This window comes from Dreissena polymorpha, chromosome 10 (genome assembly GCF_020536995.1).
Source record: "Dreissena polymorpha isolate Duluth1 chromosome 10, UMN_Dpol_1.0, whole genome shotgun sequence".
NCBI classification, from domain to species: domain Eukaryota; kingdom Metazoa; phylum Mollusca; class Bivalvia; order Myida; family Dreissenidae; genus Dreissena; species Dreissena polymorpha.
Window position 1 is genome coordinate 16585340 of NC_068364.1, and position 13821 is coordinate 16599160.

Genomic DNA, 13821 nt, shown 5'->3' on the forward strand with positions numbered 1-13821 from the left:
ACTGCTGCTACTACTGCTACTACTACTACTACTGCTTCAACTACTACTACTGCTTCAACTACTACTACTACTACTGCTACTGCTGCTGCTGCTACTACTCCTGCTGCTGCTGCTGCTGCTACTACTACTGCTACTGCTGCTGCTACTACTACTACAACTCCTGCTGCAGCGACTACTACTACTACTACTGCTGCTGCTGCTGCTGCTGCTGCTGTTACTACTACTACTACTACTACTACTACTACCACTACTACTACTACTACTACTACTACTACTACTACTACTACTACTACTAGTACTTCAACTACTATTGCTACTACTACTGCTACTACTACTGCTACTGATGCTGCTGATGCTGCTACTGCTACTACTGCTGCTGCTGCTACTTCTACTACTACTACTTCTACTACTACTACTTCTACTACTACTACTTCTACTACTACTGCTGCTGCTGCTGCTAATGCTACTTCCTTAACTACTACTACTACTGCTGCTACTAGTATTGTTATTATTATTTATACTACTATTGCTACCGTTACTGCTACTATTCCTGTAAATGCTAAAACAACAACACAATAATAACTGCTACTACTGCTACTGTCACTTAAATTTGCACCAATAGTATAATTATCAGTAGTTTAACTGCTTATACAACTTATACAACAACCACTTTTACTTCAACTCCTACAACATATTCTACTGCCAGCCTCAGCATTACTACTTCTACCACTACTACTACTACTATAACTACTACTATTTCTGCCCAAACTATGCACATTGTTTTATGTTTTATTCATATGTTGTGTAAATTGTTGAACTCTGATTTACTTTGAATAAAATGTGTTGCATTTTTATAAGTTATTTTCTCCTCTTATAAAGTCTAAGTTTTTTCCAGGGTCAGCTGAAAATGTTAGAGTCTTTTCCATGCTTAAAAAATTCTATGTTCCACTTTCCATGCTATGTGGAAATATTTTCCATGGTTATCCAGCCTAAATCCAGCGTTTTCCATTCCTTTTCCATGCTTTTCCATCCAAGGCTGGAAAATGCTTGGAAAAAAAGTCCACGTTTCATGGACATTTCTAGAACAAAACCCTGGAAAACCCTGGAAACTGTTTCAAATTCCAGGGATTTCCATGGAAGTCCATGTTATACCATGGATTTCCAGCCTAAGTTCCATGATTACCCTGGACAATGTACACCCGGGAAGACACCAAGCACTGGTTCTACCCAGTAATGGGACTCAATAGTGTTTCAATAAGCCTTATGCAGTTAAGCTAAATAAATAGGTTTAAACTTTATACTTGGAAGATAAGTCCGCATAAAATGTTATACATAAGTGGAGCAAAATACATCTGCATTCAGTGATTAAATTGAAAACTTGAAACATCATCACCATGAAGTGTAGATTATGTGAACAGACATGTCTCATGCTTAATGAATCACTTTACTGAGTTACAATGCCCTTTAACTCATGACTGAGCTGATGAAGCTGTGTGGGGGTAAAGGTCAGGTTTGTGACAAAGCTCTGCAAGTCTAGTTAATGAGTCATTACTTGTTCATTGTTTCAGACTGCCCTTGATCTTACGTCGCCGGACAGCGAAGAAATCCTGAAGAACAGAAAGAACACCTGGATACAGCTGGCCGGGCACCCAGGTACTCGGGGCTGTCATTATATATTAGCCTCTCTCTTAAAAACAGGGCTTAGTGCTTGTGCTTAAAGAATTGTTCCCGCCAATTAGCCTGTGCAGTCTGCACATGCTAATGAGAGATATTTTCCACCTTAAATTGACTTTCGCTTAGTATGAAGTTCCTTTAAATGAAACAAACCATAAAAGCTGAAAATGTTGTCCCTTATTAGCATGAACACAGAGAATAATAGGTAAGTGTTGATTAAAGATCAGGTTTATCATGCGAGGCTTAGTAAACAAAAATCACAAGCCTTGGCAAGTGCTATTTCGTTTTCGTGCCAAGCATGATAAACCTGATCTATAATCAACACAAATCTGTTATTCTATTTATCCCGCTTTTTATTCAGTAAACCTTTTTAGTTTAAAATTAGTTTAACTGGATAATTTAGCTGGATTTATGACTTCATTTGGTCGAAAAAAAGACGTCATTTTGTTCCGTGGTTTAGAGCAGAAATTTAATCAACGGGGCTTTAATCAAGCAAATTCCCTGTAAAAGTGGGATAAAACACTTTATGCTCGTGCACTAGGCTTCGTTTCCCAGAGCACCACTCATACGGATACTTGCTGCCACTGTTACATATTGTAACTAACATTTTGCATTTGCTACTAGTGTTGATATTTTCTGTTAAGTTTCATTTTTATGCCCCCAGTAGGGTGGCATATAGCAGTTGAACTGTCCGTCAGTCAGTGTCAGTCTGTCTGTCCGTCCGAATTTTTTTTTTTAACATTGTCCATAACTTTTTAAATATTGAAGATAGCACCTTGATATTTGGCATGCATGTGTATCTCATGGAGCTGCACATTTTGAGTGGTAAAATTTCAAGGTGAACATCATCTTTCAAGGTCTAGGGTATTTTTGTTAAATAAATCAAAGTGGCGCAGTAGGCAGCATTGTGTTTCTGACAAACACATTGTGGTAAAAGGTCAAGGTCATCCTTTACGGTCTATGGTAAAAAATACAGATTTAAGGGAAGTAATAAGCTTTTAAAAGGGAGAAAATTATTCAATATTGAACATAGCCACTTTATATATTTGGCATGCATGTGTATCTCATGGAGCTGCACATTTTGAGTGGTGAATCTACAGTCACGGTAGTGGCTTTTAATTATTTGCTACTAAAAATAGAGATTTGTTAGAGACAATTGTTTTCAAAAGAAGTAATTTATATAATTATAAATCTCATATTATATATTTCCTTACCAAGAATTTAAGATCTTTTCACAGTTACTGTACAGATTTATTATTTTGATTATTTATAACCCACATGATTGATTTGTCAATTTTTTTTTTTAATGATATAATTATAATTTCTTTGATGTTCATTACATACCTGTGGACTTATGTCCATAGATACATGATCAACTCTGGCTATGATCTCTTTTAAACCACAGGCCTTGGTTGTCTGAGTGATGTCTGACATGGTCATAATTGACTGTGAGACCCCCCCCCCCCCCCCCTAGGTTGGATTAGACAAAATTCAAGGGAATTAATAACCTTTAAAGGGAGATGATAATGATAAATAGAAATGTTATTTCAATGCGGCGCAGTAGGGGGCATTGTGTTTCTGACAAACACATCTCTTGTTTATTATATACCTGCTTTATTTTCCCAAAAAATACAAGTTGTATCAATCGGTAAAATACAACTGCACAAAAATAATTCCCGTAGTAATTGCTACTCGCCAGTTTTCCAATTCCATATTACCATACTCAACGGACTACTTTTAATGACATCACTTTGAATGCAGAAAATTATAGGAGCATTCTTGGTTAATTATGAATGCTAAAACTCAATTTTAGCTCGGCTGTTTTTGGCAAAAACCCGAGGTATTGTCATAGCCAGCTCGTCGTCAGACGTCCGCATCGTGCTAAAACCTTAACCTTGTTAAGGTTTTGAACATTGGCTCTAAAATCAAAGTGCTTCAACCTACAACTTTGAAACTTCATATGAATCTGCACCTTGATGAGTTCTACATACCACAACCATTTTTGGGTCACTAGGTCAAAGGTCACTGTGACCTTAGTTTTTATCCCCACGCTTTTTGAAAAAAAGGTGGGGATATTGTGGTTATCTCCGCCGTCCGTCCGTCCGTCCGTCTGTCCGTCCGTCCTGGCCACTATCTCCTCCTACACTAAAAGCACTAGAACCTTGAAACTTACACACATGGTAGCTATGAGCATATGTGCGACCCTGCACTATTTGAAATTTTGATCTGACCCCTGGGTCAAAAGTTATAGCGGTCGGGGTGGGGCCACGTCAGAAATTATCACTCATTTTTTTAGGTTATTTTACATTTACTTCTTTATTTCTACACCGATTCACTTCAAATTGATACTGGACCTCTCTTATGACAATACGGTCAATCTCAACCATGCATGGCCCCATTCCCAACCCTGGGGCGCCCCGCCCACATAGGCCACACCCACCAAAAATTTCCATTTACTATAATTTTTTCATTTCTACACGGATTCACTTCAAATTGATACTGAACTTTTGTTATGACATTAGGGTCAATCTCAACTATGCATGGCCCCAATCCCAACCCTGGGGCGCCCGCCCACATAGGCCACACCCACCAAAAATTGCCTTTTACTATAATTTCTTCATTTCTACACCGATTCACTTCAAATTGATACTGAACCTCTCTTATGACAATACGGTCAATCTCAACTATGCATGGCCCCATTACCAACCCTGGGGCCCCGCCCACATAGACCACACCCGCCCAAAATTGCCTTTTACTATAATTTCTTCATTTCTACACCGATTCACTTCAAATTGATACTGAACTTCTCTTATGACAATACAGTCAATCTCAACTATGCATGGCCCCATTACCAACCCTGGGGCGCCCCGCCCACATAGACCACACCCACCCAAAATTGCCTTTTACTATAATTTCTTCATTTCTACACCGATTCACTTCAAATTGATACTGAACCTCTCTTATGACAATACGGTCAATCTCAACTATGCATGGCCCCATTACCAACCCTGGGGCCCCGCCCACATAGACCACACCCGCCCAAAATTGTCTTTTACTATAATTTCTTCATTTCTACACCGATTCACTTCAAATTGATACTGAACTTCTCTTATGACAATACGGTCAATCTCAACTATGCATGGCACAATTACCAACCCTGGGGCGCCCTGCCCACATATGTCACACCCACCCAAAATTGCCTTTTACTATAACTTCTTCATTTCTACACCAATTCACTTCTAATTGATGATGAACTTCTCTTATGACAATACGGTCAATCTCAGCTATGCATGGCCCCATTACCAACCCTGGGGCACACCTAGGTCAAACATTCGGCGTGGGGATACGCGTCGGCCTCTGCCGCGCCATTTCTAGTTTTTTTTTTAATCTTACAAGCTTTCATTTATTCAAAACTGCACCCGTTATGCGGTGCTCTTGTTATCCCCACGCTTTTTGAAAAAAAGGTGGGGATATTGTGGTTATCTCCGCCGTCCGTCCGTCCGTCCGTCTGTCTGTCTGTCTGTCTGTCCGTCCGTCCTGGCCACTATCTCCTCCTACACTAAAAGCACTAGAACCTTGAAACTTACACACATGGTAGCTATGAGCATATGTGCGACCCTGCACTATTTGGAATTTTGATCTGACCCCTGGGTCAAAAGTTATAGCGGTTGGGGTGGGGCCGCGTCAGAAATTATCACTCATTTTTTTAGGTTATTTTACATTTACTTCTTTATTTCTACACCGATTCACTTCAAATTGATACTGGACCTCTCTAATGACAATACGGTCAATCTCAACCATGCATGGCCCCATTCCCAACCCTGGGGCGCCCCGCCCACATAGGCCACACCCACCAAAAATTTCCATTTACTATAATTTTTTCATTTCTACACGGATTCACTTCAAATTGATACTGAACTTTTGTTATGACATTAGGGTCAATCTCAACTATGCATGGCCCCAATCCCAAACCTGGGGCGCCCGCCCACATAGGCCACACCCACCAAAAAATTCCATTTACTATAATTTTTTCATTTCTACACGGATTCACTTCAAATTGATACTGAACTTCTCTTATGACATTAGGGTCAATCTCAACTATGCATGGCCCCATAACCATCCCTGGGGCCCCGCCCACATAGACCACACCCACCCAAAATTGCCTTTACTATAATTTCTTCATTTCTACACCGATTCACTTCAAATTGATATTGAACTTCTCTTATGACAATACAGTCAATCTCAACTATGCATGGCCCCATTACCAACCCTGGAGCACACCTAGGTCAAACATTCGGCGTGGGGATACGCGTCGGCCTCTGCCGCGCCATTTCTAGTTGTAACTTAAACTAGAAATGGCGCGGCAGAGGCCGACGCGTATCCCCACGCATGTTTGACCCAGGGGCGCCCCAGGATTGGTAATGGGGCCATGCATAGTTGAGATTGACCGTATTGTCATAAGAGAAGTTTAATATCAATTTGAAGTGAATTGGTGTAGAAATGAAGAAATTATAGTAAAAGGCAATTTTGGGTGGGTGTGATATATGTGGGCGGAGCGCCCTAGGGTTGGTAATGGGGCCATGCATAGTTGAGATTGACCGTATTGTCATAGAGAGGTTGAGTATCAATTTGAAGTGAATCAGTGTAGAAATGAAGAAATTATAGTAAAGGCAATTTTGGGTGGGTGTGGTCTATGTGGGCGGGGCACCCCATAGTTGGTAATGGGGCCATGCATTGTTGAGATTGACCGTATTGTCATAAGAGAGGTTTAATATCAATTTTAAGTGAATCGGTGTAGAAATGAAGAAATTATAGTAAAAGGCAATTTTGGGTGGGTGTGATATATGTGGGCGGGGCGCCCCAGGGTTGGTAATGGGGCCAAGCATAGTTGAGATTGACCGTATTGTCATAGAGAGGTTGAGTATCAATTTGAAGTGAATCAGTGCAGAAATGAAGAAATTATAGTAAAGGCTATTTTGGGTGGGTGTGGTCTATCTGGGCGGGGCGCCCCATAGTTGGTAATGGGGCCATGCATAGTTGAGATTGACCATATTGTCAAAAGAGAGGTTCATTATAAATTTATAGTGAATCGGTGTAGAAATGAAGAAATATAGTAAAAGGCAATTTCGGGTGGGTGTGGCCTATGTGGGCGGGGCGCCCCAGGGTTGGTAATAGGGCCATGCATAGTTGAGATTGATCGTATTGTCATAAGAGGGTTCAGTATCAATTTGAAGTGAATCAGTGTAGAAATGAAGAAGTTAATGTAAAATAACCTAAAAAATTAGTAAAAATCTCTGACCCGGCCCCACCCCAACCCCCAAAACTTTTGATCCAGGGGTCAGATCAAAATTCCAAATAGTGCAAGGTTGCACATATGCTCATAGCTACCATGTGTGTAAGTTTCAAGGTTGTAGCGCTAATAGTGTAGGAGGAGATAGTGGCCAGGAAGGGCAGACAGATAGACGGCGGAGATAACCACAATATCCCCATGCTTTTAATAAAGCGTGGGGATAATGATTCAAAGTTGTTTATAATAAAAGTAATATTACGCAAGTCAATTGTTACAAGTGTTTGTATCACTCAATGTCTCGTGGCTAACTCTATTTCGTATCACATTGAAGCTCCGCCTCTCGTCAGATATGTCATCAAGCAAGCCATTTGACTGATTCAAACACATGGAACAATTGACTAGAATAATGTTCCGTATGTATCAGGACTTTATACTTTATTAAACAATAGAAATGTTTGATGGGCTCTTTCAAATATTGCTTTTCCTAGAAAAATATGTATTGTTTGTATGACATCAATACAATAACTGGAATACTAAATATGTTTTAGCCTTTTCTTTCATCACTACATGTATGAGTAATTATAATATTATGTTGTTTGGCAGAGAAAAAACAATTTGACATAAAATAGTTTGTGATATACTTTGGTATTCAGCAAGGTACATGCAGAAAGTTCTGTTATACATGCAAAAATACATAAGCCAGTATGAAACCTGAGAACATTTATCAGTCTGTGTGGTTGTGTCCACCCTTTCCCACTCAGAAGCAAAGTGAAAATTGATATATGCAAACAGACTCAGCATAAAACCAGAACAGCCTGCGATTAACTCCCAGTCTGTACAGGTTTTCTGCTGTTTGCTGCTCATCAGAATCTAAGGGATGTAAATGAAGCCTTTAAATTAAAATCTAGTAAGTACGGTCATGTATGAAATTTAATTTTCTGCTTCTAAATACGTATCTAGGTGGTAAAGGGTTAAATATCATCACACTCAAGGCTGCACCTCACACTCTCAAGACTCTTAGTAGCATAATCTTCTAATATATGTACATGTACCCCACTGTATAAGAATATTTGTGGCATGTGAAATCAGTGACAAAACAAGAACCTTGTAGTTATCCCCCACCATAGGCGGAGGGATATTGTTTTGGCGTTCAAGTCCATCCGTCCGTCTTTCCGTCCTTTTGTCTTTCCGTCTTTCCGTCAGTCCAGAGCCATATCTTGGAAGTGCTTTGGCAGATTTCATTGAAACTTGGTATGAGTATATATATGTATAAGAGGATGATGCACGCCAAATGGCATTGTACACCATCTATTAATAACGGAGTTATGGCCCTTTCTATTTTGAAAAAATGCTTTTTTGAGTGTCAAATATAACACTTTTGTGTCCAGAAGCATATAATTGACGGGGGATATCAATTCAACAAATTTGCTTGTTGTAATGAGGATCTCGAAATTATCTAATCGTATCTACACAAATGTGACCACTTAAAGTCATAACCACAACATCTCAATTAAACTTGTAACAATATCTAGCCCCAATGCACCATGTAAACTTGTAACTTTGACTGTCACAAATTCCCATTAACTGGCCCATGAACCTTAATGTTACTACTTGACTTGAACAGCTTAGCTTCAAAGACGACCAGAATTTCTAGAAAATTGTGTGGTCTTCATGCAGTTTGAGGGTCTTTGTGCTAATAAGAATGGACATACTTTCACAGGGACTGATACCTGATCTGCGTTGTCACTTCAAAACGATTTTAAATATTTCAAATTGTTAATGCCCTTGCAGTAACATGTAAGTAGAGATTTAAAAAATATAGAATTTTGAATGTTGATCACATTTCCTTTTACCTATTTTATTTCTTTATATATACAGGATAATGAACCTTAACATTTCAACATGCTTTATTTACAGCATGTAGATGAAGACATTGATAAATGACTTACAGTATGAAATCAAAATTGAGGGCTTTGACCTTTTCCTTTTGATTATTGTTGGTAACTTAGCTTTAGTGTAAATAGAACTCATTTAACAATAGAGAGATCTGGATTCATCCATTAACATTTAAAACTTACTGCTCGTAGCTGTTATTGTTGATTACTGTACAATCATTAGTGTTTGTTGGGCATTAATTTTTGTTGATTTCATGAGATGAATGATCCACCTATTTAACACAAACACATCGGAAAATGCCCAATATCAGAAATACTCAAATTTTCTAGTCCAAGAAAGTCATTAAAAAAAAAACTTGAAAAAAAAAAGAAGATAAATATTGCCATCTGTACTTCAAGCAAAATCACAAAATTAAGTTTCAGTTCGATAACTTCAAATTGCTTTTACAGATCTTAATGAAACTTAAAATAAGCAAACTTGCGCAAAAAAGCTTGGTATTGTACTTGGAATGTGCCAAGTCAAGGTGGAGTTCATTGTTTCTAAAAATAGAAATATGGACATATTGCACTAAAATTGTGTGGGGGCAAAGATTGCATTTTGAAGAGGTCTGGTCAAGGCCTCTGTTACTAAAAAAAGACAAATAGCAAACCGATGATTAAATTATTTCTTTTTATCTTCTCTGCAGACTTTTGGGATTAATGCTCCACTTTCTTAAATTCTATGTAAACTGCATGAAACATAGAGCATTTGTGCCAATATTGCCTTTGCTGTGTTTGTAACAACTAGATCATGTGGGGTTTTGAAAGAGATTTGTTCACACGCAGCTCTGCCAATTTTCAAACTAGGTCTAATTTGGTAAAAAAATTAAGGTCTCTAAAATAAATTCAAGAAAAAGCTTGTAAGCATTTTGAGAGGCCACTTACATTGAATCATCATTCAAATTTTGATGCTGTATTATTTCCATTGTTAATAAGGTGCATTTGCTCCAACTGGTGTGATATGAAACTTGGATGACATTTTCTGTCCTTTGCAGGTGCATTTGCCCCAGCTGGTCCTAACACAATTTGGAAGAAGCGTTACACGAAGGACAACAATGAAACAGAGGCTTACGAGGCGCTCATGGAGGACACGGCTCACTGCATCGTGCCCATGTTCTACAGGGAGGTGGAGTACAACTCCGAATGTATCCTTTTATTAAAGATGCTTATTATTTTTATTCCTCTATTTAAACGCGACTTGAAGGGCATGCTATTTTTATGGCCCAAGCATTGGTGTCTAAGGTAGATTCAAATTTTTGGTAGGCTTGTATAGCAGGAACGGATTGACGGATTTCAATAAAATGTAAAATATGTATTTCTTGTTATGACCCATCATAGCCTGTGTTTGGTAACTTTGGTTTGATATTTGTCAAGGGGCCATTTTTATTTAGGAATTTGTGTAACTAAAAAAAAAGAGGTTTAAGTTTTTCAGTAAGCTAGTTTTTATACCCCCATAATACCATTGATAATGGGGGCTATATAGGAGTCACTTTGTCGGTCTGTCTGTCGGTTAGTCCCGAAAGCTTGTCCGGGCCATAACTATGTTGTTCATTGTGAGATTTTAAAATCATTTGGCACATTTGTTCACCATCACTGGACAGTGTGTGGCGCGAAAGAATTATGTCTATATCTCCAAGGTCAAGGTCACGCTTTGAGTTCAGAAGTAAAAAATGGCCATAAATGAGCTTGTACTGGCCATAACTATGTTGTTCATTGTGAGATTTTCAAATCATTTAGCACATTTGTTCTGATCATCATTGGGCGGTGTGTAGCGCGAAAGAATTAAGTTGATATCTCCAAGGTCAAGGTCACACTGAGTTCAAAGGTCAAAAATGGCCATAAATGAGCTTGTCCGGGCCATAAGTACGTTGTTCATTGTGAGATTTTAAAATCATTTGTTCGTGGTACCACCATAATCCCATTGGACGGTGTGTCGCACACAATAATTATGTCGATATCTCCAAAGTCTAGGTCACACTTTGAGTTCAAAGGTAAAAAATGGTCATAAATGAAAATGGCATAATAATTCTTAAAATCGCCATAAATTAGATTCTCTTGTTTTGTGAAGACAGCATGCAAAATAGTGTGTGTCAATGCGGCATGTGGGGTTATACGTCAAGTCTGTGACAAAGCTCTAGTTCTGGAATTTCTTGAGGGATATCATTCAAAACCAATCATCTTAATCACTGTAAGTAAATGGGCTCTGTGAAAAGGGGTTTTAATGCATGTGCGTAAATTGTCATCCTAGATTAGCCTGTGCATTGTGCATTCCACCTAAACTGATTTTTTGTCAAGAAGAGTCTTTCTTGAACAAAAAAAAAAAAACACAATTGGAAAGTTCCATCCCTGATTAGCCTGTGCGGACTGCACAGCCTTATCTGGGACAACACTTTACGCACATGCATTACATCCCCTTTTCATAGAGCACGGCGAAAATACTAAACAAAATTGATAAAATAAAAATCAAGGTTGATTGAATATTTTGCAAATTTGAAAAAAATACTAATGAACTTTCCTCTTGTACAAACAGTTTTATTAAAAAAAGAGGCAACGGAAACTCTGACAATATAAGTCTAGTGTTCTCCTCTGACGACTCTTGTTTTGAAATTTGCTCTACTGATATATTTTACTTAGCTTTTTTTCCAAATAATATGTAATAATCATAGAATAAGGACAGTAAATGTTAAAAATATCTTTCCTTTCTTGTATTTGAAATGGGTCCCTCAAACTCTGCCTTCAGCTTAGCCATTTAGGCTTCTTGCCGTTACAATGTATTTTTAAGGCTATGCTATTTAATTCTTGGAATGCACAATAAACCCTGCAATTAACCAAACTACTTATTAAAAGCATCACATACTTCATAATTTTATTTATCCAGTGTCACATGCCTTTAAATCAGCCCGATAACCAGGTAACCTAATATCCCAAAAGATATTAAGCTAGATGACCACGTGACCTCGAATATCCGTCAGTTGCTGTCCGCGCATGCCTGAACTATTTTCTATTTATAAAATATACTTGTTTTCAATGAAAAAAATTACAGCATACGTGTAAAGTACTGTTTGTTTAAAAATTATTATTTTAACAGCATTAATTCGTCTTTGTGTATTGAATTTATAACGATTGACTCAATTTCTGTGTTGTTTAACAAGACGGAAGCTAGCCTAAGCGTTTTGCATGACATGACGTCACAATGTTTTTGCTGCGGCGTGTTTTTTCCCATATTAAATATTTAAACACAAAATACTGGAAAACTAAATATTTTAGAAACATTTCAACGAATGTTGTAAATGTGACAGGATAAATAGAATAATTGGTTAGTGACGTGGATGGAGAACGGTTATCTGGCTCGTTGGAGGATCTTATCGGGTGAGCCGATAACTTCCTCCCACTTGCCAGATAACCATTCTCCATCCACGTCACCAACCTATTATTCTCTATATATTCCTGTTTTTTGATATTTTAAAAAATGTAACAGGATTGAAATTAAATGACTACAAATCTTCAAAGTACCACTTGTAATGTGTCTTAACTGAGTGATTTAATACTGCATTTCTATCTGTCTGATTTAAGACTGTACTGCTATTTGTCTTAATTCTAGAGTTCACTGCTATGTATTTTAAGTGAGTGATTCAAGACTTTACAGCTATTTGTCTCAACTGTGTGAATTCAGACTTAATGGTTGTTTGTTTTAATGATTCTTTTAACCCTTTCAGTGCGGGAACCGAATTTTAAAGGCCTTTGCAAACAGTTTGGATCCAGATGAGACGCCACAGAACGTGGCGTCTCATCTGGATCCAAACTGTTTGCTATTCTGATAGTATTCTTTGGAAAAAAAATGAAGAAAATGCTTATTTTACAAATTCAGCAGACGAAATTTTAGCAGACTACAAATTTCCCAGCATGCAAAGGGTTAATGATTATTTTAAACTTGATTGCTATTTGTCTTAACTGAGAGATTTCAGACTTCATAGAGATAGAGGACCTACTCCAGCACTTCACGGATCCAAACATCATGGATATCAAAATGGGAACTAGGTAGGTCATAGCAAACATCATGGATATCAAATTGGGAACTAGGTAGGTCATAGCAAACATGATGGATATCAAAATGGGAACTAGGTAGGTCATAGCAAACATCATGGATATCAAAATGGGAACTAGGTAGGTCATAGCAAACATCATGGATATCAAAATGGGAACTAGGTAGGTCATAGCAAACATCATGGATATCAAAATGGGAACTAGGTAGGTCATAGCAAACATCATGGATATCAAAATGGGAACTAGGTAGGTCATAGCAAACATCATGGATATCAAAATGGGAACTAGGTAGGTCATAGCAAACATCATGGATATCAAAATGGGAACTAGGTAGGTCATAGCAAACATCATGGATATCAAAATGGGAACTAGGTAGGTCATAGCAAACATCATGGATATCAAAATGGGAACTAGGTAGGTCATAGCAAACATCATGGATATGAAATGTGCATGGCCTAAAACCTTTCCCACTCAGAAGCAAAGTGAAAATGGCTTTTGCAAATATCATAAAACCAGAAACAGCTTGTGAGTAACTCGCAGTCTGTTCAGGTCTTTCCTTCTGTTCTGTTCCTGCTGTTTGCTGCTCATTAATATCTTAAGGTTGAAAATGAAGCCTTTAAAAGTTGAATATTGTAAGAAACGTCCTTAGTTAAATTTTACTTTCTAAGGGTCTACAAATGTGTCAAAATACTTATCTAAGTGGTACAATGTTAAATACTTATCTAAGTGGTAAAGGGTTAAATACTTATCTAAGTTGTAAAGGGTTAAATACATATCTATGTGCTAAGAGGTTAAATACTTATCTAAGTGGTAAAGGGTTAAGGCTGCGCAGGCCAGAGCGAGGCTCATTTGTTAAGAGTTAGGCTAAGAACTGAGCTT

At 38.0% G+C, this 13821-nt stretch overlaps 1 protein-coding gene across 10 annotated transcripts in view; it reads left to right on the forward strand.

The window, feature by feature from the left end:
• The window catches only part of LOC127848386 (inositol-trisphosphate 3-kinase homolog), a 67906-nt gene that overhangs the window by 40118 nt on the left and 13967 nt on the right, over positions 1–13821 (forward strand). For all 10 annotated transcript variants that reach the window (XM_052380822.1, XM_052380832.1, XM_052380823.1 and 7 more), the window contains 3 exons: positions 1569–1653; positions 9894–10043; positions 12864–12936. In XM_052380822.1, coding sequence (XP_052236782.1) covers positions 1569–1653; positions 9894–10043; positions 12864–12936 — 308 coding nt within the window. The remainder of the gene's footprint in view (positions 1–1568; positions 1654–9893; positions 10044–12863; positions 12937–13821) is intronic.